Source organism: Saccoglossus kowalevskii, chromosome 17 (genome assembly GCF_978046115.1).
Source record: "Saccoglossus kowalevskii chromosome 17, keSacKowa6.1, whole genome shotgun sequence".
Taxonomy (NCBI): Eukaryota; Metazoa; Hemichordata; class Enteropneusta; family Harrimaniidae; genus Saccoglossus; species Saccoglossus kowalevskii.
In genome coordinates, this window is record NC_140657.1 from 33347253 (window position 1) to 33374686 (window position 27434).

The 27434-nt window shown below is 34.6% G+C and overlaps 1 protein-coding gene across 1 annotated transcript in view; it reads right to left on the reverse strand.

The window, feature by feature from the left end:
- Positions 1-1493: 1493 nt before the first annotated feature.
- The window catches only part of LOC102804261 (dopamine beta-hydroxylase-like), a 32909-nt gene continuing 6968 nt past the window's right edge, over positions 1494-27434 (reverse strand). The window contains exons 2-13 of the mRNA XM_078012247.2: positions 18453-18599; positions 15106-15279; positions 14540-14623; positions 14089-14259; positions 13896-13998; positions 13183-13349; positions 12139-12282; positions 11542-11580; positions 8113-8172; positions 6461-6588; positions 6073-6226; positions 1494-4839 (exon numbers count right to left, since the gene is read on the reverse strand). Of these exons, the coding sequence (XP_077868373.2) occupies positions 4735-4839; positions 6073-6226; positions 6461-6588; positions 8113-8172; positions 11542-11580; positions 12139-12282; positions 13183-13349; positions 13896-13998; positions 14089-14259; positions 14540-14623; positions 15106-15279; positions 18453-18599 (1476 nt within the window). The 3' untranslated portion in view covers positions 1494-4734. The remainder of the gene's footprint in view (positions 4840-6072; positions 6227-6460; positions 6589-8112; positions 8173-11541; positions 11581-12138; positions 12283-13182; positions 13350-13895; positions 13999-14088; positions 14260-14539; positions 14624-15105; positions 15280-18452; positions 18600-27434) is intronic.

A 27434-nucleotide genomic window follows, 5' to 3' on the forward strand; every position in this document is an offset into this window, starting at 1 on the left:
CTTGGATATTGCACTGTAATCTGTCTCTGCTCTCTCCATATGTGAGTGAAATGAGTATCTGGTAGGCCGGGCTGTTATGATTGATGTTATGGTTTACGCATTGTCGTTGTGTCCTTGGATATTGCACTGTAATCTGTCTCTGCTCTCTCCATATGTGAGTGAAATGAGTACCTGGTAGGCCAGGCTGGTATGATTGATGTTATGGTTTACGCATTGTCGTTGTGTCCTTGGATATTGCACTGTAATCTGTCTCTGCTCTCTTCATATGTGAGTGAAATGAGTACCTGGTAGGCCAGGCTGGTATGATTGATGTTATGGTTTACGCATTGTCGTTGTGTCCTTGGATATTGCACTGTAATCTGTCTCTGCTCTCTTCATATGTGAGTGAAATGAGTACCTGGTAGGCCAGGCTGGTATGATTGATGTTATGGTTTACGCATTGTCGTTGTGTCCTTGGATATTGCACTGTAATCTGTCTCTGCTCTCTCCATATGTGAGTGAAATGAGTACCTGGTAGGCCAGGCTGGTATGATTGATGTTATGGTTTACGCATTGTCGTTGTGTCCTTGGATATTGCACTGTAATCTGTCTCTGCTCTCTCCATATGTGAGTGAAATGAGTATCTGGTAGGCCGGGCTGGTATGATTGATGTTATGGTTTACGCATTGTCGTTGTGTCCTTGGATATTGCACTGTAATCTGTCTCTGCTCTCTCCATATGTGAGTGAAATGAGTATCTGGTAGGCTGGGCTGGTATGATTGATGTTATGGTTTACGCATTGTCAGTTTGGCCAAGGAAACATTTATGTGAAGTACTTGCAGACAGTTTAATAGCTGTAGATGAATATATACTTGTTATCATATTTTGTCTCCCCTGTGCACACAATTGGAATTTGTGTATGAACATATGTGAACACATAAAAATAGATTTCAACGAAATTTGATACATGGATGCCCCGGGTCAATACACATACCTGGTTTGAATTGGTGAATATAAGCTAATTTGCATAATACTTCTTCAGCTTTTCCACTGATATCTCAAAAACGTATCATTACATTTCATTAAACCATGCGATCTCATTAATATACACAACTATATAATATCTCTGGTACTGTTGCAATCATAAATGTGTATTCGGTGCAATATTAAAGACACCAACAATTGTTATAATTGTTATGTCATAGCTAACCTCCCTGATCGATCATTGATTGCAGTTATTTGCTTTATTAGAATATCGCATGATAAAATAATGTAAATAACAAAGACATGTCTATGATCAAAATAAGACATAGTGATTTTAATGCTTTATATGTATTGGAGATGTGCTTCTGACATAGTATTTTATACAACCAATACTCTCGACACGCGGATTTTCTTTTTCAGCTCTCTTTAATTGGAATATGCATAAACAGACGTAACTGCTTAAAAAAGACAGCGAGTTATCCGAAGGCAACATATACTGGCCAGTGATATGTTATAAATAAGACAGACACTTTGTAATATTGAAATAACATTTATAATTGGTTTCAAAAAACACGTGTACAATGGATATATATAATATACAACACTGTGAATTGATAAAACATGTGCACAAACTTTCAGCTATCCTCGGGGGTGGGACATGCGGGTATTTTCACAGCCTGGCAACCATCACGGTGAAAACAAAGGCCGAAAACTCCTAGATATCTGTACTTTGGGATAGTTGTTGACACCCTACTGAACAGTGTAACAAGATTGCCCCTATATGTGGAACATATATACATTCGGTTGCTCAGTATTACTTCAAAGTCGATTTAGTGCTGTTTCCTCGACTTTTGTTTTTTCACCGGCTCTTCGACCGGCGTTCCAAAGCAGCTCGCGCAGAGCCCATAAAAATACACGCGCGCCTTAGCAACTTAGAAATTCTGTGACGTAGATCCGCCCCGAGGATACATATATACATCTATGTGAAGATAACATATGGAAATCAACACTCTTATGTTAAGTTAGCGATCAAATACAAACAAATAGTATTTATATTTACAGCTGTTAAATGCAATGTCTTTCACTCTCCCAAATATGAAACGTGTGAATATGAAAATGTTTTGATTATAGACAGATCGCCTCCAAATATAAGTAAATACAACATTCGACGTTGTAAAACATACATGTCTATGTGGTATAAATATGTGTTATTCTGGAAATAAATAATCAGTAAGTTGTCCATATATTATGTTGTATGTATTTTAATTGAGAATTAAAAAGTGACTATACCTCACTTGTTTAACAATTGTTGAATTCCAGAAATGACCTGATGCACACAACTCTTCCTTAACATCAATATATTGTTTCTAAAAGCAAACTGAGTTTGGGGATTCAACTTTATGTATATGATTAGGTGTAAGATATTTCTTTATGCAAGTAGATGTGACAACATTAATCCCCAGTTTTGAATAATTTGTACAACAAACTCAGGAAGTGGAATGTATAATTACGAATAGGAACAACAAGCCTGAACAACACCTGAAATATTGGGGGTCATATTTACATATATGTCAGGGATTATATGCAATTATATGTATTTAATCTATTCCTGGTTCGTTTCCTTATAGTCTCGTTTCATATGTTACCGTATGTAATCTGTTTTATTTTGATTAATGTTCATTCAATTTTCTGTATATATTTTGAGGGCGTACTTTGTGTCGACTTTATGATAACTTAGCGTAAAATGTCATGGTTGTCTACAGATGGCTGACTGAATACCCCAAATAACAATAGTAGCGATGACGTCAGCATAGTATGATGGAAAGTCAATTGCTTTAGCGTGTACTCATATACGTGATTGGTCTATGAAATAATTAGTTTTCAAGTTGATGGCGTTTTAATATTTACCCTTCTTATATACAAAGATGCCGTTATATTGCTCCCATGGTGCACCTTACTTAAACTAATTAATTCAAAAATTATTAATCATCAATGATATTTGTTTGCAGGTGAGATAATGTATGGATTCATTACTAGGAGGGCGTTAATGTAAGATGCATATACGATTATTCAAACATATACTCCCAAATCCCTCGGAACCACCACCTTCTGCCCCCCCCCCCCAGTCAGCTGGCGCACACGTGATAATAAAATAAATGCGATATTTACTATATGGGGGCCGCCATCTTGAATGCCGAAATTGAACATAATTACTCATGCGCCTAGGTCAAAAAACATGGAAAAATCCTGCAATTTTATTATGTGAAACTAGAATGCAGCAATTTCGATTACATCAAATAATAACGTGGTGAATCGCCATTTAACTACTGTACATTATCCAGACAGAATGTATGTGTCACAGTGATAGACTGTCTCTATGACTTCAGTACATTACCATGGGAACACTCATGAGCAGATTGACTCGTAGGTAGACCCACCCACAACAACGATTTACTCGTATTATTCGTAGATTTGTCAAAGTCTCGTGACCATGGGCGTCATTTTGTGAAAGATGATAAAGGCGTTCAAAGGTTTATTACAAGTAATTACACATTGTCAAGTTTAGCTATATGTAAATATTCTGCATAATAATGACAAGTTCTGGAGGGTAAAGTTAGAGTTAGGGTTAGTGGTACAGTGCTCCCCAATTTAATCCTTCTATGGACACCTATAATTTTCTTGAAGGGCATATATACAATTGAATTGGGGGGCTGAGAGTGAGCGTTAAAGTTAGGGGTGCAAAATGAACTCTTACCCATAGTTACGCAATAGTTAGTTTTGTTTTTCTGAGGTAAATCAACGTGACTGTGAATATTGTATTCATATTTAGCTATATGTCTTATGAGGTTGTACCATATGACAGATATAGCACTCTAACCAAATATTTCTGTAGTTGTTTTTATATATGTAATATATTTTATGTAATGTAAATTTCTAGACGTTTATAATAATTCTCTTTCTCATTGCAGATATTTACTTGGGTAGTGGGGTCAAGTTTTCAATCACTGCTCCTAGTACAGTTAGTGTCTGTGACGATGAACGCAAATAAGACATTACAAATCACAGCATATGAATACATCATGCGTAAAATGAAAGCATTACGTGAAATACACACTCAATTTACATAACGAATCACCTATGACTATATGTATACACACTCGGGTCACGTGATCACGGAGAACTGCTTCTGCTCAGCTGGAAAGATTTTAACAAGTTGGTCAATATATTTATGAGTAACATCACTTTTCGCTGGAGTAATATAATAGAACGTAAGAGGGTGATTTGTCTGAATCAAAGACACTATATTTTTATAATGCAAACGGCTGAACTAATAATAAATAAATAATACAAATTATCCAGCACACTAAACCTTAACATTACTAATTTAAAACGGCAACATAGATAATTGGAATAGCTGTTTTAATGTTCTTCCACACATATTGATTATGCGCATGCGCAATGAATTATTAGTAAGTACCAATTATTCAAAACACGTGCGCAGAAAAATGAAACACGTTAAGTAATTGGCTCGTGTACAGGGCAATATGCAAAATCGAACAAATACACAAACGTATACTTTATTTAAGTTATCTGTATTGCCTCTTAAAATAATGCTAGTAGAAGTAGTTCCGTTTTCGTGATGGCTTCGAATATAGCGATATATACATGTATCCATAGATTTCTGGTGTAAAAAGTTCGTGGATATCTAGTATGTCACGTGATCTGACATCATTGAAGCGTTGATGTAGTATATCTTGTATATTAGTATGTTTAGAGTCCAAACCTGTCTTCCAGGAAATCGTTGATATTTCGACATGGGTCTTTTTTATGTAGAGGAAGTGTAATTGTCGGATGAGGTACGTATTGCCATTTACCCTGTTAAGAATAATATATACAAATTGCCATACTTACAAGACAATATAATAGTAATATATGACAACAAAATGAAAACCTTTCAGAACCAACTACAAAATTGAAAAACTGTTTATTATGCAGAGGAAAAATCCCCAATTCACAGCATCAAATATTTTTCAATAAATAAATGATACTTTCAAAAAGCGAGAAGAGTAACCATTTCAATGCACCCCGCGTGAGGAATGTTTATCATATCTCATTAGTAGCGGACATCTCACTGCAGTGCACATATTTAAAACGTAATAACCGAGTTGGCATTGAACGCCTGATGTGAAAACAGCTGTACCACAGCAAGGCTCATGATAACCTGGGAATTCGGCTACAGAGTACGGCCACTTATGGACCCAGACAGCACGACACGAAGTCGACCTCTACTGAACGCATCGTTCCATGCCTGGAGAGGGGTAGTCCCGTTATTCGTGCACACATGCGGTTTACCCCAGAAGGTTAGACATCAATTATAAAAAATAAGTCATCGACTCTAATCTGTGAAACAAAGTAGAAAATACAATTCGCCCTAACGACGTGCAAATTCACAATCATTCTAATCGTCCATGCATGTGCGAAATGTGAGACATGTTTGGATCAAAGACAATGTACTATACCCCGTGACAGAATCCCAACGCGTGGCGCCAAGATGACTGGATTTTTTCAGGAGATGTTATTTTAGATCAATACACATTTATTTCATCTCATTACCCCGGGTTATATGATCGAACTAAAAAAAACATCACACACATGAATGGGTCACAGTGCACATTCAGCGTGGCAGTTTCCAGAAGAAATGATATAACTGTGCTCTCACGATCGTCAGATAATTGAATTAGATGCTTGGGTAGTTTCATGAGTTTATTTTAGCAAAGGAATCAAAGAATGCGTTTGAGTATGGTGTCAATTATCGGATAAAGAAGCGGACACTCGAAAATACCACATGTCAGTTACTTAGTCATGCTCATATGATAATAACTGAATGAATATACAGGGCATGCGCAGTCAGTTTACTTCAAGATGTTGCTGGTCCCATACTAATTTTTGACCAGAATGTCAGAAAGAGAAACAGCCCAATATTTAAAATAAGTGGTATTATTTTTGTTGCTGGTCTTCATTTTAAAATTTGCTTACATAATACAGATAGATACCAATATTACACTCAACGCTAACAATAATAATAATAACACATTATTATAAACTCACCGGAAATTGTGATCCAGAGTTTTCTAAGCACATCATTTCAATAGGCTTTGTTTGAAATACTGTCTGTAATATGTACGAGGTTGTCCTGGACCACTTAACTTTGTTATAATTAACCTTCATACCCCCACCACGTATTAATGGCATTTTATAGTTCCTAGAAAAAAGAGTTTATTTAATTGTTTGTATGTTTGCTTTGCGTTCTTGCTTGTTATCTGACTGGCTCGCTTACTTACTTACTTACCCCCTCCCACATGCCTCATATTTGTATGAAAACTACTGGAAACATTTAGTATATCCTACGAAATATTAATAATAACATGAGACACCGTGATAATAATATTTCGTGTTAAAATGATATTTTATTATATTCATGCAATAATATACTTACTTATACATATAAATGAAGAACTTGTTTAAAGCCCTTTTAGCTATCGTACTTTTACACACTTCCAGCTTTGTACGAGGATAATAGTGAATATAATTCAAGCACATCTCGTCTTCAATTCCAAACCCACCCTATGCAACAAAAATTGTATAGGTTGCAGTATGTGGCAATTAAAGTTTGTATCATCTAACTCCTAGCAGTAAATGAAAGGTAATCTATGAAAGCAAACCTTCACAACAGCAGAGAAGTTCGTATCCTTAGAATGACCATGTCTGGCAATAATCAATAGCTGATCCTTTCGACAATTCGTATAATCTTACTCTAATTGATGAATCATTGTCTCAGTGAAAATGTTTGCCCACAACTTGTTTTACGTTCTGGAACGGAATGAGGAGTCCGTTCCACTGGGTCAAGATTTCCACAAAAAAATCAATTGGTTTACAGGGGCAAACATTCTTAAAATGTCATAATTGTTTGCTTCAGAAGCAAATCTATTTGTTTACCGCTTGTCTCAAAAACAATACTTTTCAAAGCAATTCAGGAGAATTGATTCACAACTTTGAGTTAAGATTCTTTTCACAAATAGACAGACAAACAGATAAACAAACGTACCGACATCGGCAAAAACATAACCTTCTCCGAGTCGATGTAGGTAAAAAACATTGAAACCATACAAAACACACGTGTGGTGCCCGTCATGTATAATTGATACCTTTCAATATTTTTTCCAGCACAATTATAAATAAAATATGGCTTATACTCGATACGCGTTGATTAATCATATCTCTTTGAATAACGAACATATCACGATGATTTTAATTCATCAAAGACAGTATACTGGGATGGAGATATCGATCGACTAAGTATATGTAATGATTTCAATATCCCTTTAAGATGTTCTAAAATAAACTTGACTTACGCATGATAGGAAAATAGCAATCATGTATGATGCATTATTTAGATGGATGTTATAGAACTCGAGTAAGCTCATGAGTAGAGCTTGCCTGATATAGGGTTGTGTACAATTAGCTTAGCTATGCACGTATAACCAAGATTGTCAATCACGTATCGTATGATATGAGATATCGTAAGCATCCAACAGATAATAATTGGCTTAACATACATGTAATATATACAATTAATGGTATGCAAATGTTACAACTTTGCATGTGAGACAATCCCACTACAACCGAGTTAAACATAAAACATACAGAGAACAGACAAAAATCGAAATCTCATAAAACTGATATATAGTTAAGAATTCAGTTGTTTTATGCAATAAATTTGCAATATCGCAGTTGTTAGAAATGTACCCATTAAAAGATATATCCAAGAAAATACCACATGGTTGTCGATTTTATGTTTTTCGAGAAAATGTTGATTACATATAGTCTGTCAGCGTTGGAACGTTTGTATCATTGATTTCTATGGTTATTAAGTCTTCACATGTCTCAAACTTGTATGTACGTATGAAATATTTGAAAATTCTTTAGTAATATGGCAAATATGGAAATATAAGCATTGTCTTTGTCAGAAATTGCATTTTGCACATAAATATTTTAAATTAGGGTCTAGATTAAGATACCCCGTGCCACAGAATTACGACATTATGTTACGGCATTTTACACATGCAGAATTATATTAGCTATATTTACCAATGTTACATTAGTCCTATCCATGGTGTTATATTTACATCCTGTTACCAGCATGTCACCCTAGAGAAATATGATATATGATATGTTACGATAGAATATGACATGATACGATACGATATATTATGATATGATACGATACAGCAAATTATGATATACGCTACGACATATTATGATATGATACGATACAATATATCACGATATATTAAATGTGGAATTCCCCAGGGTTCAATACTCGGCCCTCTATTATTTCTTCTCTATATTAATGATATTAACTCCAGTACCAATGCCTTTGATTTTCGTTTATTTGCAGATGACACTAACCTATTCAACTCACATAAATCTAACCAAATTAATCTTAATACTATTAATACAGAATTTAAAAAAATCGTTGACTGGTGTAAAGCTAACAAACTAACAATTAATGCCAACAAAACAAATTATATGGTAATTAAAACTCCACAAAAACAAGTTCATATTAATGGATCCCTAGAAATTGATAATGTACCGTTAGAGGGCGTAACATCAGTATCTTACTTGGGTGTCAATATAAATTCGTCTTTGAACTGGAAATCTCATATTAACAAAGTCACTAACATACTTAGCTCTAAAATTGGTATAATCTCACAAATTCGACATTATGTCCCAAAGTATATTCTTATTCTATTATATAATACCCCGATTCTTCCACATTTAACGTACTGTGTTGAAATATGGGGAAACGCTTATCCTACCCTTCTTGAACCGATTCTACGACTCCAGAAAAGACTTGTGCGGCTTATCACTTTTTCAAAATGGAACTCGCATTCTGCAACACTGTTCCGTTCTCTTCAAATTCTGGACATTCACAAACTATGTAAATTCCACTCTTGTCTATATATTTTCGATTTAAATAAAAATCGTTTCGCACGCTGTCCTGATACCTACATCAACACCCCTTCTCATAATTATCCCACTAAAATAAATAGAAGTGGCAGCCTCTCTATACCAAAAACAAAACTTTCTATAACCCAGCATAACATAAAGTTTGCATCAATTAAGCATTGGAATTCACTAAGACCAGAACTACAAAATGCCAATATTAGTAGATATTTTTTTTAAAAATTGTCTGAAAGCTGAACTTATATCTGAATATTCAGATTAATTATACGACTATTGGTTGACAACTCACTACAGACTGACTGATTAACTGATTGACAAGCCGACTAATTGACTGGTAGTTTGTACAATGTGATTGATTGCAATTAAGTGACTTATTTATTCAATTGAATTATGATTATTCACCATATCAGGATAGAGCATAAAAATCACATATACATATATATGATTACCTTTTGATATTTGTTTCATTGACAGACTGATTGTTTGCTTGATTTTGCAGTTTAGTGATTAGTTTATTTTGTAGAAAATGATTTATTAAATTTAGTGATTTGTTTATTGTGCGACAAAATAATGTTCATATTCACTCAGCAATTTCAATGACTTATTTATTTAATTTTGATATTTAGTAATTGAACTATAATGTTGCGCCACTTCACGATAAAAATATATGTATATGATAAATTTATGATAATCCGCACGTCAGTACAGTATTATTTCTTATTCCGGGTCTAGGACTCGACTAGCTCAAATGAGCTATTTCCATGACCCACACCAGAATCCTTTGCAGTGGTAAAAAGGAAAAATTAATTGTGTTATGTATATTTTCTTTTTCTGGTGTAAATAAATAAATACAAATACAATACAAATATGATACGATATATTACGATATGCTAAATTAAAATTAAAATTAAAATTAAAATCCATTCGGAGCGTATTCTCCATCTCAGTATCAAGGTCATTCACGATTCTATTCCTATCAAATGGAAAGATACTATCAACATCTACTTCAAAGGGAACGGGAAGTGTAATCAACCTCTTTCACATCATAGCTTTGAACTGCACTTTTCTGATGAACTAAATTTGCCACTATATAAGTTTGAAAAGGGCGCAATCTATAAATATCTGATACGTGTCCAGTCAATAACACAACACCCACAAAAACTTGACACTGTTTGGCGGGACATCCTTAGTCTGCCTGAAAGTGCTAAACCCAACTTCAAGGACTGCTATGAAACACCAGTCATTAACAAATATGGGGATCTGCAGTGGCGTATTGTCCATGGTGCCTTTCCAACGGGGAGGTTTCTGTTCAAAGCTCGTTTGAACAATTCTGATAAATGTCCTTTTTGTAATGAAGTTGACACACTTCAACACATTTTTTATGATTGTCCATCAAATAGCGCCTTACTCCATTATTTTAATAACATCACGTCGCGACTGCTTCAACCAGACTTTCGCATGCCTATTTGGTGGTTCACCATTTTACCACCCCATCGCTCAAAGCACTTTATGTCTCGCAAAGCACAAGGTATATTTTGTTTCTTAGCGTGCATGGCTAAGGTTGCAATTCATGTCAGCCGTCGTAATAAAAGGCAAAACAAATGATCGAGTGAGCCTCTGGACATTTTTATTCAAAGTATTAAGTCGAGGCTTGAAACAGAATATGAATGTTTCCGGATCATGAACCAACTGCCTGAATTTGAGATTATGTGGACGGTAGAGGATGCACTATGTAAAATCGAGGATAACACACTTCACATTCTACTGTAAACTTGGCAGGTGACGATCTATTTAAAGCAGGAAGTTGCTTTGTCTTGTTGTTAAACATCGATACAAACGAACATCATTGTATTTACAAACTTAGCACACGCACAGGAGCCAAGAGTTTTGTCCTCTTGGTGGGCTATCATTGCACACACTTACAGCAGCGCATATCTGTTTTATGTTACTTGTTCTGTGTTTTAAATGTTTTGATTTTCCCTTGGAATTTGGCAGGGGGGTTGGTACCCCCTTAAGTGCGAACCGGTGTCACCGGCCTGCCTACGGGGTTCCAAGGTGTTTTTGTACTGTTACGTGATCGTCTTTTATTTTATTTTACCCGTGAACCAAAAAGCATAATATAATACGGTACGATATATTATGATATGATATGATATGATATGATACGATACAATATATCACGATATGATACGATATATTACGATATTCTACCCAAAATTATGTTATGATACGGTGTGTTATGACATGATACGGAATATTGTGATATGCTACAATATTATATTTTGATACGATACGATATATTATAATACGGTACGATATATTACGATATATTATGATATGATATGATACGATACGATACATTATAATACGGTACGATATATTACGATATATTATGATATATTATGATATGATATGATACGACTGGATACGATATATTATGATATGATATGATAGGATACGATATATTATAATACGGTACGATATATTATTATATGATGTTAAATCCATAATTCCTGAAATAAGGAATGTAAGAAATTTCGTTTCACTTACCGGGAGAACAGATACCTGCTGTCTTAACAGTCGTATATCCTTCAACAAATAAATGATAATATTGTGTTATATTAAGCTTACCATAAACTACCGGTAGACCATTACATCTTATTACGTAAACGACGTTGGCAAACCATTTGAGCAAATATACACGTAATACATTTTACTTCAACCTATATAGTTTATGATATGTACACGCTCGTCAGCTATTCTTTGAATACTACAAACTGGGTGAGGAAATGTCTTTATTAATAGAAACACGTAATGCCTAGACGTTTCTGATCGGTTTAGAGTTTTAGTAGCCAACAGCAGAACACGCTATTAAGAAGGTGATATCCTCCTGGGATGTATTCGATGAGATTTAAGTATAGCAGTTTTCGGAAAGCAATAGCAGCTGATTTAGGGATTGATCATTTGAAAGTCAATGAGAAAAATATATTTATTAAAAATCCTAAACATACTTCAAATAAAAAAGCAAAAAAAAATGACAACAAAACATCATCGTGAAAACATAATGTAGCTCAAAATTAAGTGAAAGAAAAAATATTATTTGCATTGTACTTTCACTCCCTCTTCCCAAAATGGTCAGCGCTTTACCTGAAAGTGAGTACTAAAATGATCATCTCTATTCAGGTCTGGCAATTGGTTTCCGTTTCGTACGTGTTTAGTCCACACTGCAGTACCAGTAAGATGAGTATGTAACTGAGAGCCGAACACTTTAATCCCTGTTGCCGGTAAAGCCTAGAAAATAAACATTATAAACGATATAAACTTTCATATTTGTAATCAGTGAACCACAAAACATTGATTATTTTAAAATTGCATTATCGGCAATATATTTGAATCTTTTGACATGTGAAGTAATAAGCATGATATAATAATTACAATATTTGCAAGATATCCACAACGGGAGCTTTTCACAAATTACCGAACATCACCGAGCAGATTCGTAGATTCGGTTGTGATGAGTCTTTAGTATCTCGGGATATTAGAATATAACTGTGTTCAGTCGGGCATCCTGGTTTGAATCGAAACCCGGCCCAACAACGTACAATCGATTCATTAAGAGCTCATATGTGACGTGAATGAACGACATAAGTGCTGTCCAAAGCGTCGACTAACTATCGTGCACAGCATTTTATGACATATTAGGGCAACAATATACCACGTGATATCAATACTCACATTGATAATTGGTATATTATTGGCATAACAATAAAACTTAAAGGGCGGTAGTCGTCGCGCCGCGCATGTGCGACATCTGTGTTGATAAACATGAATTTACCCACAATCCAATGCGCTCTTCTAATGGAATCACAAGTATGAGGTTTGACCTGTGCCCGACTTGCACTAATTACCACCGGTGACTCCTTCAATACCTTCCAATCACCTAAAGATACATAATTAAAGCTTAATAACATCTCAGTTTGTCTGCGCAACAGACAACGTCGCCATCTTTGTTTATATGAGACCTATATATCTCGCGCATGCGTTGCGCGACGGCTACCGCCCTTTAAGTATGCATTACAGTGATGTAATATTCAGTGCATTCTTGTTTTAAAGTTTTACTAACGAAACATCACGTGTACTTAAAATGAAACAAGATACAGATACAGATATAACTATATATAGCAGATTCACCTGTTCAGTGCACTCTGGTGTACAATACCCATTGAGAATAAATCCTTCATTGTTCGGTGGAATCGACATCCTTGGTGAATAGGTCAAACCTAATTCCATGATACCGGCATCGTGAGGGCGTAAAGTCGGGGTGTAATAGAACCTCATACCAGATTTATCCACAGCACCTTGAAAACCACAGTAGCATTTGGGAGATTTAGTCGTTTAGTTGGCAACGAGTCATTTGTTTTGTTATGTTTTATACCAAACATATGAGATAAGGGTACGTGATGTTCACAGGGACGTGCATTTCTAGAAATAATAAAGGCTTGCGTAATGCGCTAAGTGAACCCGACCACCCCACCTCAGAATATGTGGGGACAAGGAAAATAACTGAAATTCCTAAGACAGTGTATAGTGCAACCATCTCCTTGGAGAAAAACAAAAAGTAACTTATTATCATGTTCATTTTCTACCCCATTCTTCACCACCTCGTCAGTTACTTACTGAAAAATCATTCTACATACGCGAATCGATACACTGCTCCGACCTTGACTGATGTGTGATTTCGATAGTTTTATTAACCCGAGTCATGCTGATCAATTTCCCTGGATTAGCCTCATACTTGCCCGATAATGCGCCAAGTAGAGGGGTCGGGTTTACATTGACTGGCGCATAGTGGTATGGTGACTATGTAGCGGTGGTGAACTTGAGAAATTGATGTAAAGACATACCTGATCGTTGTAGTGGATTATTGTAGTGGATTTCTAGAACCACATGTCTTGGAAACTCTGGTCCTCCGAATTCAACTCCGGCTTCGGCTGGATATATAAATGGCTAAAATAATAGTTAGAATAACAGTTTGAATTCCTGAATGTTTAAACGAATACAAAGCCATACATCAGCCATATATAATTGCACACTCACCTCGGCACCCATGGCCCAAGCTCCCAATACGTGTTTACATGATTCAATGGCTTTAGGTTTAGTTTCAGATTTACATTCAGCATTGTATTCTTCACTAATATCACTCTCACAAAGGAATACTTCCATATGATGTACTATATCTTCGTTCCCTGGTGTAATTACACTTTCAAACTGAACAACAATAGTGAGAAATACCAACAAACACGTAAACATGAAATTACAATGTGTTCATATAAGTGAGTATACAAAGCCGGTGTATGTGACTGTGAGTCTAACCAAAGACGAACAAAAAAATTTGGAGTAATTCTATGAAAGGGTAGTGAGTATAACAAAATATGAATGGAAAAATAAATTACAGAAATTAAATATCTTATCTCCCTTTACATAGTCCTGGTGTAAAGATGCTTAAAAACTGAACATTATGTCTTGTAATATGAGTAGTTTTACTTACCCTAATGATGTGATTTTTGTTGGGCAGCTTGGGAACTTTATGTGTACTACACCAGTACGTTGTAACATTATCAGGTACATGGACCTAGCCCCCAAAAAATTGAAGTCAGGCGATGGTGATAGAGAATAGTATAGCTATATTCTAGTATTAATACATAGAGAATAAAGACACATAGAACGATCATTTTAAGATCTTACTGAATGAAAGGAAATAGACAAACGAATAAGTGAAGAGCATAGACAGAGATTGAAATAGACTTTGGTAGGACACATAAATCCCGAGAACAGATAAACATAACGTCAGATTGGGTATTTCTGGATGGGAAAGGGGCGAGGGAAACACAAAAAAAAGGAGTTAAAAGTAGCTGATCATGGGGGCAGAATGTGCTGAAGAAATGGCGTGCTTGAGAGTCGGCAGGGAAGAGTTATACTCAGGCATAATCCATGCAGTAAGGGAACTAAGCAGATGGAATATTATTACATAACGTAATAGATGAAAATACTAGAATGCAAATTCAATCTGAAATATTGTTGTGAATAACTGTGAAACAATTAAAAAAAACTTACTTCTGGCGCAAGATAATTTATTTCAATTACATCATCAGGAAGAGGGGGAACTTGCATTTGACTTTTTAATAATTGTACACGTTTCATATTATTATTGAATTCTGAGATATTTAAACCATCGGGTGACGTAATTTGTTCATCTCCTGAAAAATTGATAATATCAACAGTTCCACCCTGAAAAAATAAATTATAATAATTATTATTATTTTCATCAGCTTTCACAACAATACAGAGAAGTCTATTAAAGACACGGAAAGGAATGATATATTTGTCCCAGAAAAAGGTATCGAAAGATGCACAGCTGAGGTCGATACGACGGCGAACTGTCTGAGTGCATACTTTGAGGTATCCTCGTAATAACCTTATTATTATACATCTTTTCCTTTCAAGGATACATCATGGGAATGACGAAATCCAACACGTTTAGAACAGAATCAGTGAACGTCTTTGTGTGGAGTCCAGCTAAACCCTGGTGGCAGCCACGTTTGTTTTTATTATTAGCGGACGCTTACGCGCGTAGTCATTCCATATTTGGAATTCGCATTTCCTTATATGGTAGAACGAATATACCCCGTAAATTACTGCAAAATTAGGCACCCTGTAACTTATGGCGTTTCGGTGACAGATGTATAATTATACCACATACCACTAATATATTATATATAAAGGATTATCATGTTATTGTCTTAACCTCTCTAATGACGCTGTATATCATATATAAAGGATTATCATATTACTGTCTTAACCTCTCTAATGACGCTGTATATTATATATAAAGGATTATCATGTTATTGTCTTAACCTCTCTAATGACGCTGTATAATATTCATTATATACATGGAATATTAATGTAGTCTCTTTAATTATATTCAAATTCATTTAGGGTTACTTAATATGTTATACTAATAATTTGTAACAACATTTTATTTTATATATATATAATTGAGAATTGTTTATTTATTACAAATAATTTGTTTATTACAATAACATGACAATTTCTTTATATATAATATATTGTAAGCAAAATTGTATAATAATAACTAATGAGCTAGTATCTTTAATTACATACAAATAAGTTCAATAATTCACTTCTTTCATACAAACGATTTGGACCACAATTATATTATGTACATATAATGAAGAATCCTGTAATTATTACATATAATTTGCTTATAACAATAGATGCACAAACGGCAACCCATACTGCGAGTTGCAGACTGGAGAAAAATCACATGCTACTGAAACCAACTGGCAACTGTTCTGTTACAAATATATTGTACAGACGCAGTACATGGTTTACAACACCAGTATGTAATAAAACACACACTAGACTAGCCTACATCTCATGATAAGGATATGAATAAAAATACCGAATATAACAGTGTAATAGTCATGTCACCAATATGTGCAGTGACAAGCATGATGTTAGCGTTGTATACTTCTACAAGGTATCTGTCTATCATAGTGTCATGCGCTTCATATCACATTTTTAGTTTTATTTTATTATTGTCTAAATATGTATCATATAAAAGCAAATATACTCGAAGGTATTGAAAAATATTAAGGCATTGGTATCATGGGAGCAGCTCTTTCATTGTTAGAATGCTATATTTAGCTATATAATAGCATTGACACAGTAGTTAGTTACATTGTGTCTTCAGAATTCAAAACTAGAATACATGTACATATACTGTATGCACAATGTAGAATGCAGAATACTAGTTTCTCAGCGATGCTATGTAAACTCATAAATGTGTAAATTATATATAAATTGTTGCATTATATAATATATAAAGGGCTGCCAAATGTTATTATTCCTTCAGGTTCAAGCTGCAGTTGGTAAATTGACAGCATGCAAACTAAATACAAAAACAAAATCTTCCCTGCTCAAAAAACAGGTTACTGGAAGTTGTCTCGTCGATGAACCGTTACTGACGGCACCGGTTGTGTAAAAACTTGCATGACCGTTCACCTGAGTCCACTGCTAGATGTATCGTTTATTCCGCGTAAAAGCTCTCTCTCTCTGAATTGTCTATGCATGAATTTCACAACTAAAACATTGAACTATCCATAGGTGCATTAAATATTCATAGTTAGATTCAAACAATTTAGTAAACTAGTGTGAAAGAGCTCGATCTGTCGCTTCACACTGTTCAGCCCAAAGGAGCTTCTTTTGGAGTACGCCTGCTATTCGACCGTGATTTGAGTTGTATTGCCGGAAGATACTATTATTACTATGGCTTCTCAACACCTGCATTGTGCTTCAAAGTAAATATAAGACATAGCGTAGACCACGTTAATTCTCAGTTGGCTCAGCGCTGAGTCCACCAGGTCGCCGATCCAATTTTATATATACGATGCATCAGTAAATATATAGTACGCTCGCGCTTACAAATAATAGGTCACTAACAGCCAATCATAAGATACTCGAAACGCATTCTGGAAAATAGTGATCGTACTGGACGGGAATATAGTTAGTGCATGTATCATGAAACAAAATATAACGACGAAAGAAAAATAGCTAGACAAAATCTCAATTTCCAGAAAGATAGAGCTCCGGGCCCTGAAACTAAATATTGTATGTGACAACGTAAAATTAGAAATGTCATTTTGATTAGACCAATAGTACAACAAATGTACAACAATAGTAAATGAATAATCATTGAGAATGTCAAGTTCATGATATCCTCAAATGATCGTCGTGACGCGTCATGTTCAGCCATTGCCGTTTAAATATGTTTAATGCAAATTTACAAGGACATGAGACAGGGGAAGTATTATGGAAATAATGTATTTTGCACAGTAATTTAACAAACGCATGGATTTTAAAAAGGAGAGGTCATCATCCCCAAATATTCTTATGATGAAAGTGATTCACTTTAAAATTGGGATCAAAATGAGTTAAAACACTCATGAAAACAAATGCTTAAAATCAATGATGGCGGCCAACGTTCAGAAAGGATATGTACATGGTAAATTTCAAATTTATCAGCTAACTGTGGCATCATTATAAACTTCCTGCTCCCTACTTCCTGTCTAAACCAAGTCTAAGATGGCGGCCAAATCTCGTGGCCAAATAAAGAGCTTTGCTAACATTAATGCCCATTATACATACCAATCTCAAATTTCAGATCAATGTGCGGTATGGCTTTGAAGTTAAGGCACAATAATAAAAATGTTGCCTCATAATTACAATACAATTCTACCGTCTTGCCAGCGTTTGTATATTAGTTCACAACACACGAATCGTATCACTAATGCACACACAAGTGAAATTGTGATCCTCATTGCTCTTATTCGATGTGGTAATTACTCTGTACATATATGTGAGTAATTGTTGTAACCTACCTCAATAACGTAATCTCTTTTGTCACACGTATCAAATATCCTCTCAAAGGTTATACTTTCTATCTCTGGTCTTTTAGTGTAATCTACAATTTTATAAGACTGTCTCACGTCAATATGTACAATACTATCATCGTCCGTCCAGGCATCCTGAAAAAATAATTTATTATGATTGAGGATAAACAATAGAAGAGTACTACTGTTACACTAAATCAAAACTTATTTTGAGGAAAGTAAGCACACACACTTGTAAAAACTAAGATAGTACGTACAATCTGTATTACAAGCCGCATCCCTTATAGAAGTCGCACCCATTCTTTTTGAATAATTGAGAACCAAAAAATCACAATTTCTCATTTGTGTAGATATTCTAATAGAAACCGTACCCCCTCTGTCGCATTGTACCATTTTAATAGAAACCGCGGCTTCTATTACAGATTTTGCAGTACTTATTTAAAAAAACACACATCATACTAATGTGCTATTCCATTGAGGATTGCACAAGGTTATTTAATAATTGTACCGGTTGTTACAACACGTTATTGAGGAACTAATAGCACTAAGGTGATTTACTATTTGTGTATCAGCCCTCTTTGAGACATTTTAAATTTGCGTGGATTGGGGCACTCATTATAGATTATATCATTATTAATTGTGCGTATACTACCATGCGTTAATTTCAAAACCCAGATAAAATACAGGACAATAGTCTAGCAGTGCCTTTTAAATATCAGCTAATAAGAAAATCATTATCATTTTTAAATATTATATACCACACATGCTGTCAGAAACGAACAACAAACATTAGAACAATCTATAAATGTCGGGACTGACAGTTGTTAGAATTATGGACCTGTTGTGTGACAGCTAACTCGTCATTCTAACTTTGCAAAGATGGTTTAAAAGTCTATGGTTGAGGCAATATAGACGCAGTCCAATCTATGCGTTTAACGATTAATAAAACTATGGTGATACTAATACATGAGCATGCAATCTTAGAAAACAATACTGTTATTTGTGGCATCGATCATACAACTGTGACGTGATGTAATTACAAATTACGTCTGAGGCCTCAAGTAGTTTGTTTGTCAGCACGAACACAATTAATCAATTCTACAGGATGTAAAGGTATTCGTAAGATAGTAACCTCATCTACCAGTCAGGTAATTGCATTGTACTGAGGTAGTTTCATTTCTAATTGAATTGATACTAGACGTCTATCAATTACGTTTTAAAGAAAGAGAAGCGGACAGTATATATGCTACACTCCTGTGATTTGGGCTGTGTGCAATATCTTCTACAATATAACTGAGCAGCATGAATAATCTCGTAATCGAAACACATTGTATTCTATCAATGAGAAGAAGGAGATGATGACGTCCAGAGACAAGGTAGTGTATTGAAATGTAGAAGTGAGTAAGCACGTGGGACGGTATCGCGGAAGATATGTAATATTTGTCAGTCAGATTTATTGAAATTTACTATAAACTTTTTCATATGATTGATATAACTGAAAATAAGATTTTGCACCCCAAGGTTGTTACCCACCTCAACATGCGCATATGGATAGTTGATATCTTAAATTAAATTTCTTCAGAAGTATTGACATATTATACCAAGACCTAATAGTTTTTTGTTCAAGTCTATGTAACCAACTAAATGTAAACGTTTTGCGTACATTTCAGTAACACTTATCATATTTCGTGCTGCAGCCCAGTAAAACTAAGTTGAGGTAATTAAGAACATAACTATTTTAATCTCCACACATCTAATAAATGCAACAGAGAATATATATCAACTTAGTTATTATGTTTATTCAGAGACAGGAGTAGCGTTCACACACAACTCCTTGATCCGTTTTCAAGACCCGGTCCAGAGCTTTAGCACGGGCTAACCAAGCGTGCGCGCTTACCTCGCCCAAAATATATGCACGTATCCATTGTATTCAATGTTCATTTGAAAGATTTACTATTATATTCACAACTATTCATTTCGGTAAGCCAATTCAAACAATTCATATAATCAACGCAATGTATACCTTCCTGGCTACTCTACTGAGCAATCATAGTTAAAATGGCTGAAAATTGTGTATATTCCTAGCAAGTTTTCTTAGCCCTTGAACGCAATTGGGTCTATCCGATATGCAAACATATGAGATGAGCTTACATTTTAGCCCGTACTTCATGTAGCGTGGACAACTAGGAATAGAATATTGATAATCTTATGTAGTATAAGTATGCCAGTTATTTAATTTAGTCTCTTTCATTTCATTATACACTGGCTATGTAACTGATAACGCGAATAGCCAATTATGGGTTGCAGCTGTTGATTTCTTGCGTTTGTGTGTGGCACACGGCTGCTCTGAAAGTTGCCGTTAAGGTGTGATCTTAGCTTGTGGGTTGTAAGTGTCAACAGATTGTAAAAATAAGAGAAGTATTTGTTGATGGGGAAATTTAGTTGACCTTGCCCAGTACTTATACAAATTTAGGGATATGCCCATACAACTCCCAACTACCGCCAGGTGTTTCCTACATTAATATAATCTCTCCACTGCATTACAATGCGGAATTATACAATTTATACAAGTGATGTTATTTTTTATTAAATAGTGCAATAACTTAATTAAATAATAACTTTCATAAAGCACTGAAATTCATTCTTATGATACAGGTTTAATATTTATATGAATCAGTTCCCGGAATAAATTATGCAGCAATTCATTTACATTGTTAAGGTAGAGATGCAGGTTCGTGGGCATTTGGGAATAATTTTTTTTTACTTTTTATTATCCAAACAGTCTTGGCTATAGACTGTTAAAATTTTGTAGAATTGTGAATAGTGAAACATACTCAAAAAACGATTTTAAAATATAGATATAGATGCAAACATTCTCTCTTTTGAATGCTTAGCAGGGCTGTACATAAATAATTAAAAAGAAACATGGTGAAAACAAGAAATGACGGGATCTCCATATTATGCACTATATTTAACTTTTAACAAAACGATAATACACTTAAATTTGGAACTGTTACAGTATTATCAAGTTAGCAATTATCTCAGCTTCTTTTAGCGCATATCCCAGAACTTAGAAAAATAGCTCCTAGACGCTTTGACCTTTTGTTTTGAAATTTTCACAAATGATTGACAATGTGTTTATCTTCAAAACGCCGTCGGGGCATTGTTTTTAGTTGAACAGTGTTACAACAATCGTACAGACAACTCGTCTGGGTGTTAATTTATGCATAAACTTGAAGTAGTGAAATTCGAGCTGCTGCCCAGCAAAATTGACAACTGGTAGACAGTTTTAAAGACGGCACTTTCTTCATAGTAAACATATGTACCCATAAACCAACTTTGACAGGAAACAGAAGCATGGTTTAGAAGCTAATTTTTTAAAATCACTTTTGACCAAAAAAGCACATTTTTGTGCATATTTCAAACTACAGTGTCCATAAATAATACTAAAACAAATTTAAAATTCATACAATAAGCTTTCCTAAAATATATAGTTTTGTGGACAAGGGAGATAATCTTAGTTTCCTAACAAACTAATTAAAATATCTGTCAAGTAAACTGCATCTCCACCTTAAGTGCTTTATTATATGGTATATTTCTGCTTTATTTTTACAGTTTAACATGTAATGATTTTCGTCCCATCATGACAATACAACCACTTTGCGTTTTTGTTTTTCATTAAAGATAGGAACTGTACGGAACATATCAACTTCAATCTACTCAATTCACTCTTCCCCTGCTAATTAAATTTCCCATGCTACCTTGTTAGATATCACATATCTCATCAACATTCCAGTGATATCAATGAGCGCAGCTGTTGTAGACACTTTGCTGTTGATCAGTTTCATAATATTTGACAGCAGGTTGTTTTGCATGTTATACAGCGTTGATCCGTTGAACAATACATGGAAATGAGTAATAATCGCTGCGAACGATAAATATCGTATTCATATATATCATATATATCATATTCAGATGGTCATTGCCCGTAACGTCTGATTATTAATAATATTTTTTTAGATTTACGATTGCCAACTATCATTTTTAATTGAACAAAACAAATGGTGTATAGACACACGATGACATTAATCCATACATAACCCCTGAGATTAAAATCTTGTAGGTTAACGATACATATAGGGACTAATTAAAACGCAAATCAATCAACCTAGTGGGAATAAAATGCTAGCCGATATCTAGTGACAAAACCAACGGGAGTAAAGACTATAAGAAAATCCAATAAACTGATACATTGGTACCGATTGCGTTCTTTTGTTATCCAGTATTGAATTTCAGTAATTCTATTCGATTGACTGACTGATTGATTTAATGACTCCAAAAAGTGTTTATTTCAAAATTTATAACGATTAAGTGAACAAGCACGCTGACAACTGAAGTTAGATATGTCTCGATGAGCATGTTTTATGCATGGTATGATGTTCTTTGTTTTCCATACCGCATGCTGATTCTTCTACTCACTAATAATAATTTCGAATTGTAGAAATTGTTCCTGTACTTCTCTAAACCAAATTCTGCTGACTATTTATCCAACTGTCATTGCCGACGTTCACTTGATCATTAATAACCTACACACTCGGAAAATAATTCTCGAAATAACAAATATTTGACATAATTAAATTGTTTAAAATTGCCAGACAAACTAAAATACAACATATTACTTACACTCTCTATCGTTGACAATGTTTTTTGGTACGCACTAAAACTTTGAAAGAAATTTCATCACAGCATTCACATTGGGGTCTTCGTAAATTTATTACAGAGCGTCATTTTTCACTGAGTCAGAGAGCGACTTGTATCTCACACATACCACGATCTATTCGATTTTACGACTGTTTGTGAGGGACGTATCTGATTACAGGCATCCCCGTACATATCACATGTCAACACTAGACAGATATAATCAATTGCATATTGCATTAGTTCAAAGGTGAAATCTCTTGTAACTATGTGGTATTTATATGTTAAATTGTCCTCATATAAATGATTTAACAGATGCATAAACTAGGCCACTGACACACATACTGGTTAATTTATAAAGGACGAGGTAAATGTGTTACCTTATCTGAGTACACTGGACGTTTCATTTACGTGGTATGGCAAATACATACTTCTGTGTAGATTCTGGAATTGTTTCATTTAATCATAAGTGAGTTTCGCAACGACATAACCATCAAAGAGTGTTAATTCAACGATAAAGTCATGAAGCCACTTTACAGGTGATTTTTAGAATTTATTCTATAATTTAGTTAATAGAAGGCACACTGTGGAAATTATGCCCAGATACGTCTAGCGGATAGATATGTTTTTTTCAATGATAAATAGGAGTGTCAAACAGGAGAAGTGCTCGATGTCATCCAAAGCAACACAAGGATGCTAGGTTCACGTAAAATAAATAGAGAACTGACCATCATGAAATAACACATGTCAGCATACAATCCGACTGACAAATAGTATTAGGTCGCCCCTTTTAGCCGAACTGTACAGAAATGCTGGTTGTTTTCACACAATTGCATAATTACGTCAAAATGTTAAACGACACACAACGTATATCAATGTTTGGGATTTCAAGCAATATTTAGGGTTGGATATGTAGTATTATCTATAGTATACATTCACCATGAACTATGAACACATGTACGAATAGGTAAGTATGTTACTAAAACATTTACAGATAATTCTTTTATAAAGGAACATTGTTTTCGTTCGTCCAAAATATTAAATTAAAGATTTTGTAGAAAAATATTAGCTCGCAAGCATGGGTAATGAGTTCTAAGCGACGATAACAACGTACGCTAAAACCCAACGATTCATGAATATACGCTTATTTGTAAACTGTTTGGCGCATGCGAAGCTGACGATCCCCTCTCTCAGATTCATTATAATAACGCTGTTACATGAATGACCTCAAATGATATTAATGTATCTTACTGATTTGTGTGGTGTACTCGTCAGCTATTTTGTTATTATGGGTTGTTTTGTGAGATTGTAGCGCACTTGTTTACTGTTTGCCAGTCATTAATTTTGCTTTCTTGTAAAATGTTTTTAAAGACTAATAACTTGGATATCATTTTGGTATGTCGCTATTTCTACCGTACGGTATATTGATGTCATTGGTATCCACATTCGCGTCTCCATGGCATTACAGCCAATTTACGGATATTTTAACACGTACCATTCATATCGCTAGATCTGATCATTCAATTTCGAGATTTTAGTACGCGAATGCATTACATAGCTAAAAATGATCGCTAGCTTCCGGGACGTAAAAACATGAATTCGAAATCACACAAAAACAAATGCCGGCTTAATACAAAATGGGGCGTTACGGAAAGCAAAGATGGCGACTAACGTTGATGTATTGCCAATGGCGTAATTGGCACGCCACAAAGAAACCAGCGAACGATATAATACATTGTTTGTCCTATAATATAACTACAATATATTGATTCTGTAAGAGGGGTGGCTCGTATTACTATTTCCGTAAATAACCAATTTGGGTGATGTAGATTTCAAGAACAAAAGATTGAGATAAAGAACACTATAAAGTATTCGATAACGAAAACATATTCAGATTGGAATTCGGGTAGTCGTTGAATTCATGTATCTCAGATAAACCCCTGATGGCAGCATGTTGATATGTAATTCTCTATATGTGTGGAGTGGAAAGGAACCTACTCATTTGCATGTTTCAGTAATGAGGAAAGAGCTTTCTTTGAAAATCATTGACAAATTTGGAAAAAAAACATTATTTCATAAAAATTCGGAAAATTATTGAAAGTTTTTAATTTGATATACATGTACATTCTCTTTACGCGATAGGGATGCTATATTCTGATGCACCGTTTGTTTATGGATTTCCCAGTTGTCAACTGATACATTATAATGTAGACTGTCTTTAGTTTTCTATATCCTTATCTTAATGCCACGGCGTCCATCGACTAAAAGCGTAACGATCGGAGCAATTCCCTATTGTGTAAAATGCATCTTAGATAACAAATATAGTAACATGTAGTGGATATAGCCGAAGATTTATCAAAGGTCTCATTCGTAACATACCATAGCACTTATATAACCTTGATATTTAGAATGCCATTTGTATCAAAATGAATGTAATATGGTACAATTTATGAATGAATGGTCTGGTCTATATGTCGACGGCTACAGGTTATCGGTTTGAAATTACTCCTAAACCATCAAATGCTTACATTCCTTACATCCCATCCCACCCATTCACATTGTTAGTGTGTAATACATGTATATTTAATATATGTATGTTAGTTAGTATTTGCAATCTGCAGTGGTGTTACCTCAATTCCAGTAAAGTAGAATATACCCGTTGTTCAATTAAATTATTAATAGAATCGACATACTTCCAAATTGTGTGATCTATTCAATGGGGAAAAGGCGAGTAGTTATAGTTGCTGTCAGAAATGACTTTCATGGCAGCCTCTGAGCTGCTACAATGTCCTATTCGTTAGACAACCTTTCATATAATTGCTTTTACAGATACTCGTGTCCAGATTGTGAAGTGCACTGAAATCTTAGATATAACATTTCCAGATGTTATTGACATTCTGCTTATCATAATCTCTGTAGCTCAAGTTGTTCAGGTTGTTTAAACATTATAAATAGATTGTCAATACTGTGTATTTAACGTTATTTATATGGTTTATATGTGTCTTCGTTCTTATCCAAAAAATGCATATCGAACGACAAAGACATGTGCCCGTCATTTAAAACTCTGTAAAAAAATAATTGTGTTCAATTAGTACAATATGTTCTTACTTTATTCTCTTTTTCTACACTAGACACTTATTAACTGGATATTTTCGTGACTACAAGACTAGTCAACAGTCGGATATATATCACTTAATCGCCATCGCAATTACTAACATAATATACGCATTTCGTAACAGTACCATCAACATATGAATGAAACTGACGAAATCGAAAGCAAAATGATAGTTTATCGGAATTGTGTAGTGGGGAGCTCTCGCCATGTGACTGATTTTCAAAGGTCCTTTCTGTGCTTTTCCGAGAGTGACATCGCTCTATGTCGTAGCATGGAGCTCATTACTAGAAACATCGAATTTTATATTCAAGATACTCACGCTCAGTTTATCAAGAATTATTTCACCGAGCACATCAAATATATATGTATCGATCTTTTAGCTAGAACTCAAGCTAGAACTGGCCCTTCCTTATAATTGTACATTAGAGGGAAAGTCAATTATCTGACTACCGGTATTCAAAATGCATGTCGTGTGTGTAAGCAAATTATCTCAGTAAGCTGTTATTCATATACCGATGGTTATTGTTATGAAACACATACTATTCGTCGTTAATAAACTTCGCTAGGATCAGTATTAGTAGAACCTGTAGTTTTATCACTTTATTTGCATTATTCACATGTTATACTATACAATCACATACACTATATCTTCATTTACATACATTTTAGCTATAATAATTGATCAAACAATCAGTTTAAATCACTACCGCACGGTTTAAATTTAAAACGTAGGAACTAGAGAACACGATCAAAATATTGAAATTGGTCGAGAAACCGACGAACAATAGTCGAGTACCAGTTTCAGGATCTTTTTCACAACATAATTGTAATTAACATAATGCCTTCCTTTTTTCAATAGATCATTTGTTCATTGTGTAGTGTGTGTGAAGTATTTTTCAGTGCATCTGATGCATGTGATATTGTTGGGTGGGTTATTTCTACATTCCATGGAACATATCGTCATTGGTTCGTCATCCAGCGACGATGTTGAATACAATCATGTATTTGATGACGTAGTTGTACAACTATTCAACGTGATACTGAAAACACCAAAATAGCCTATATGGTTATTGGAATCATGGCTTATTTCATTAACATTGTGGATTTTAAGATTACAGTGTCCCAGAGGATTTTCGATTGGGTTATCGATAAATTTA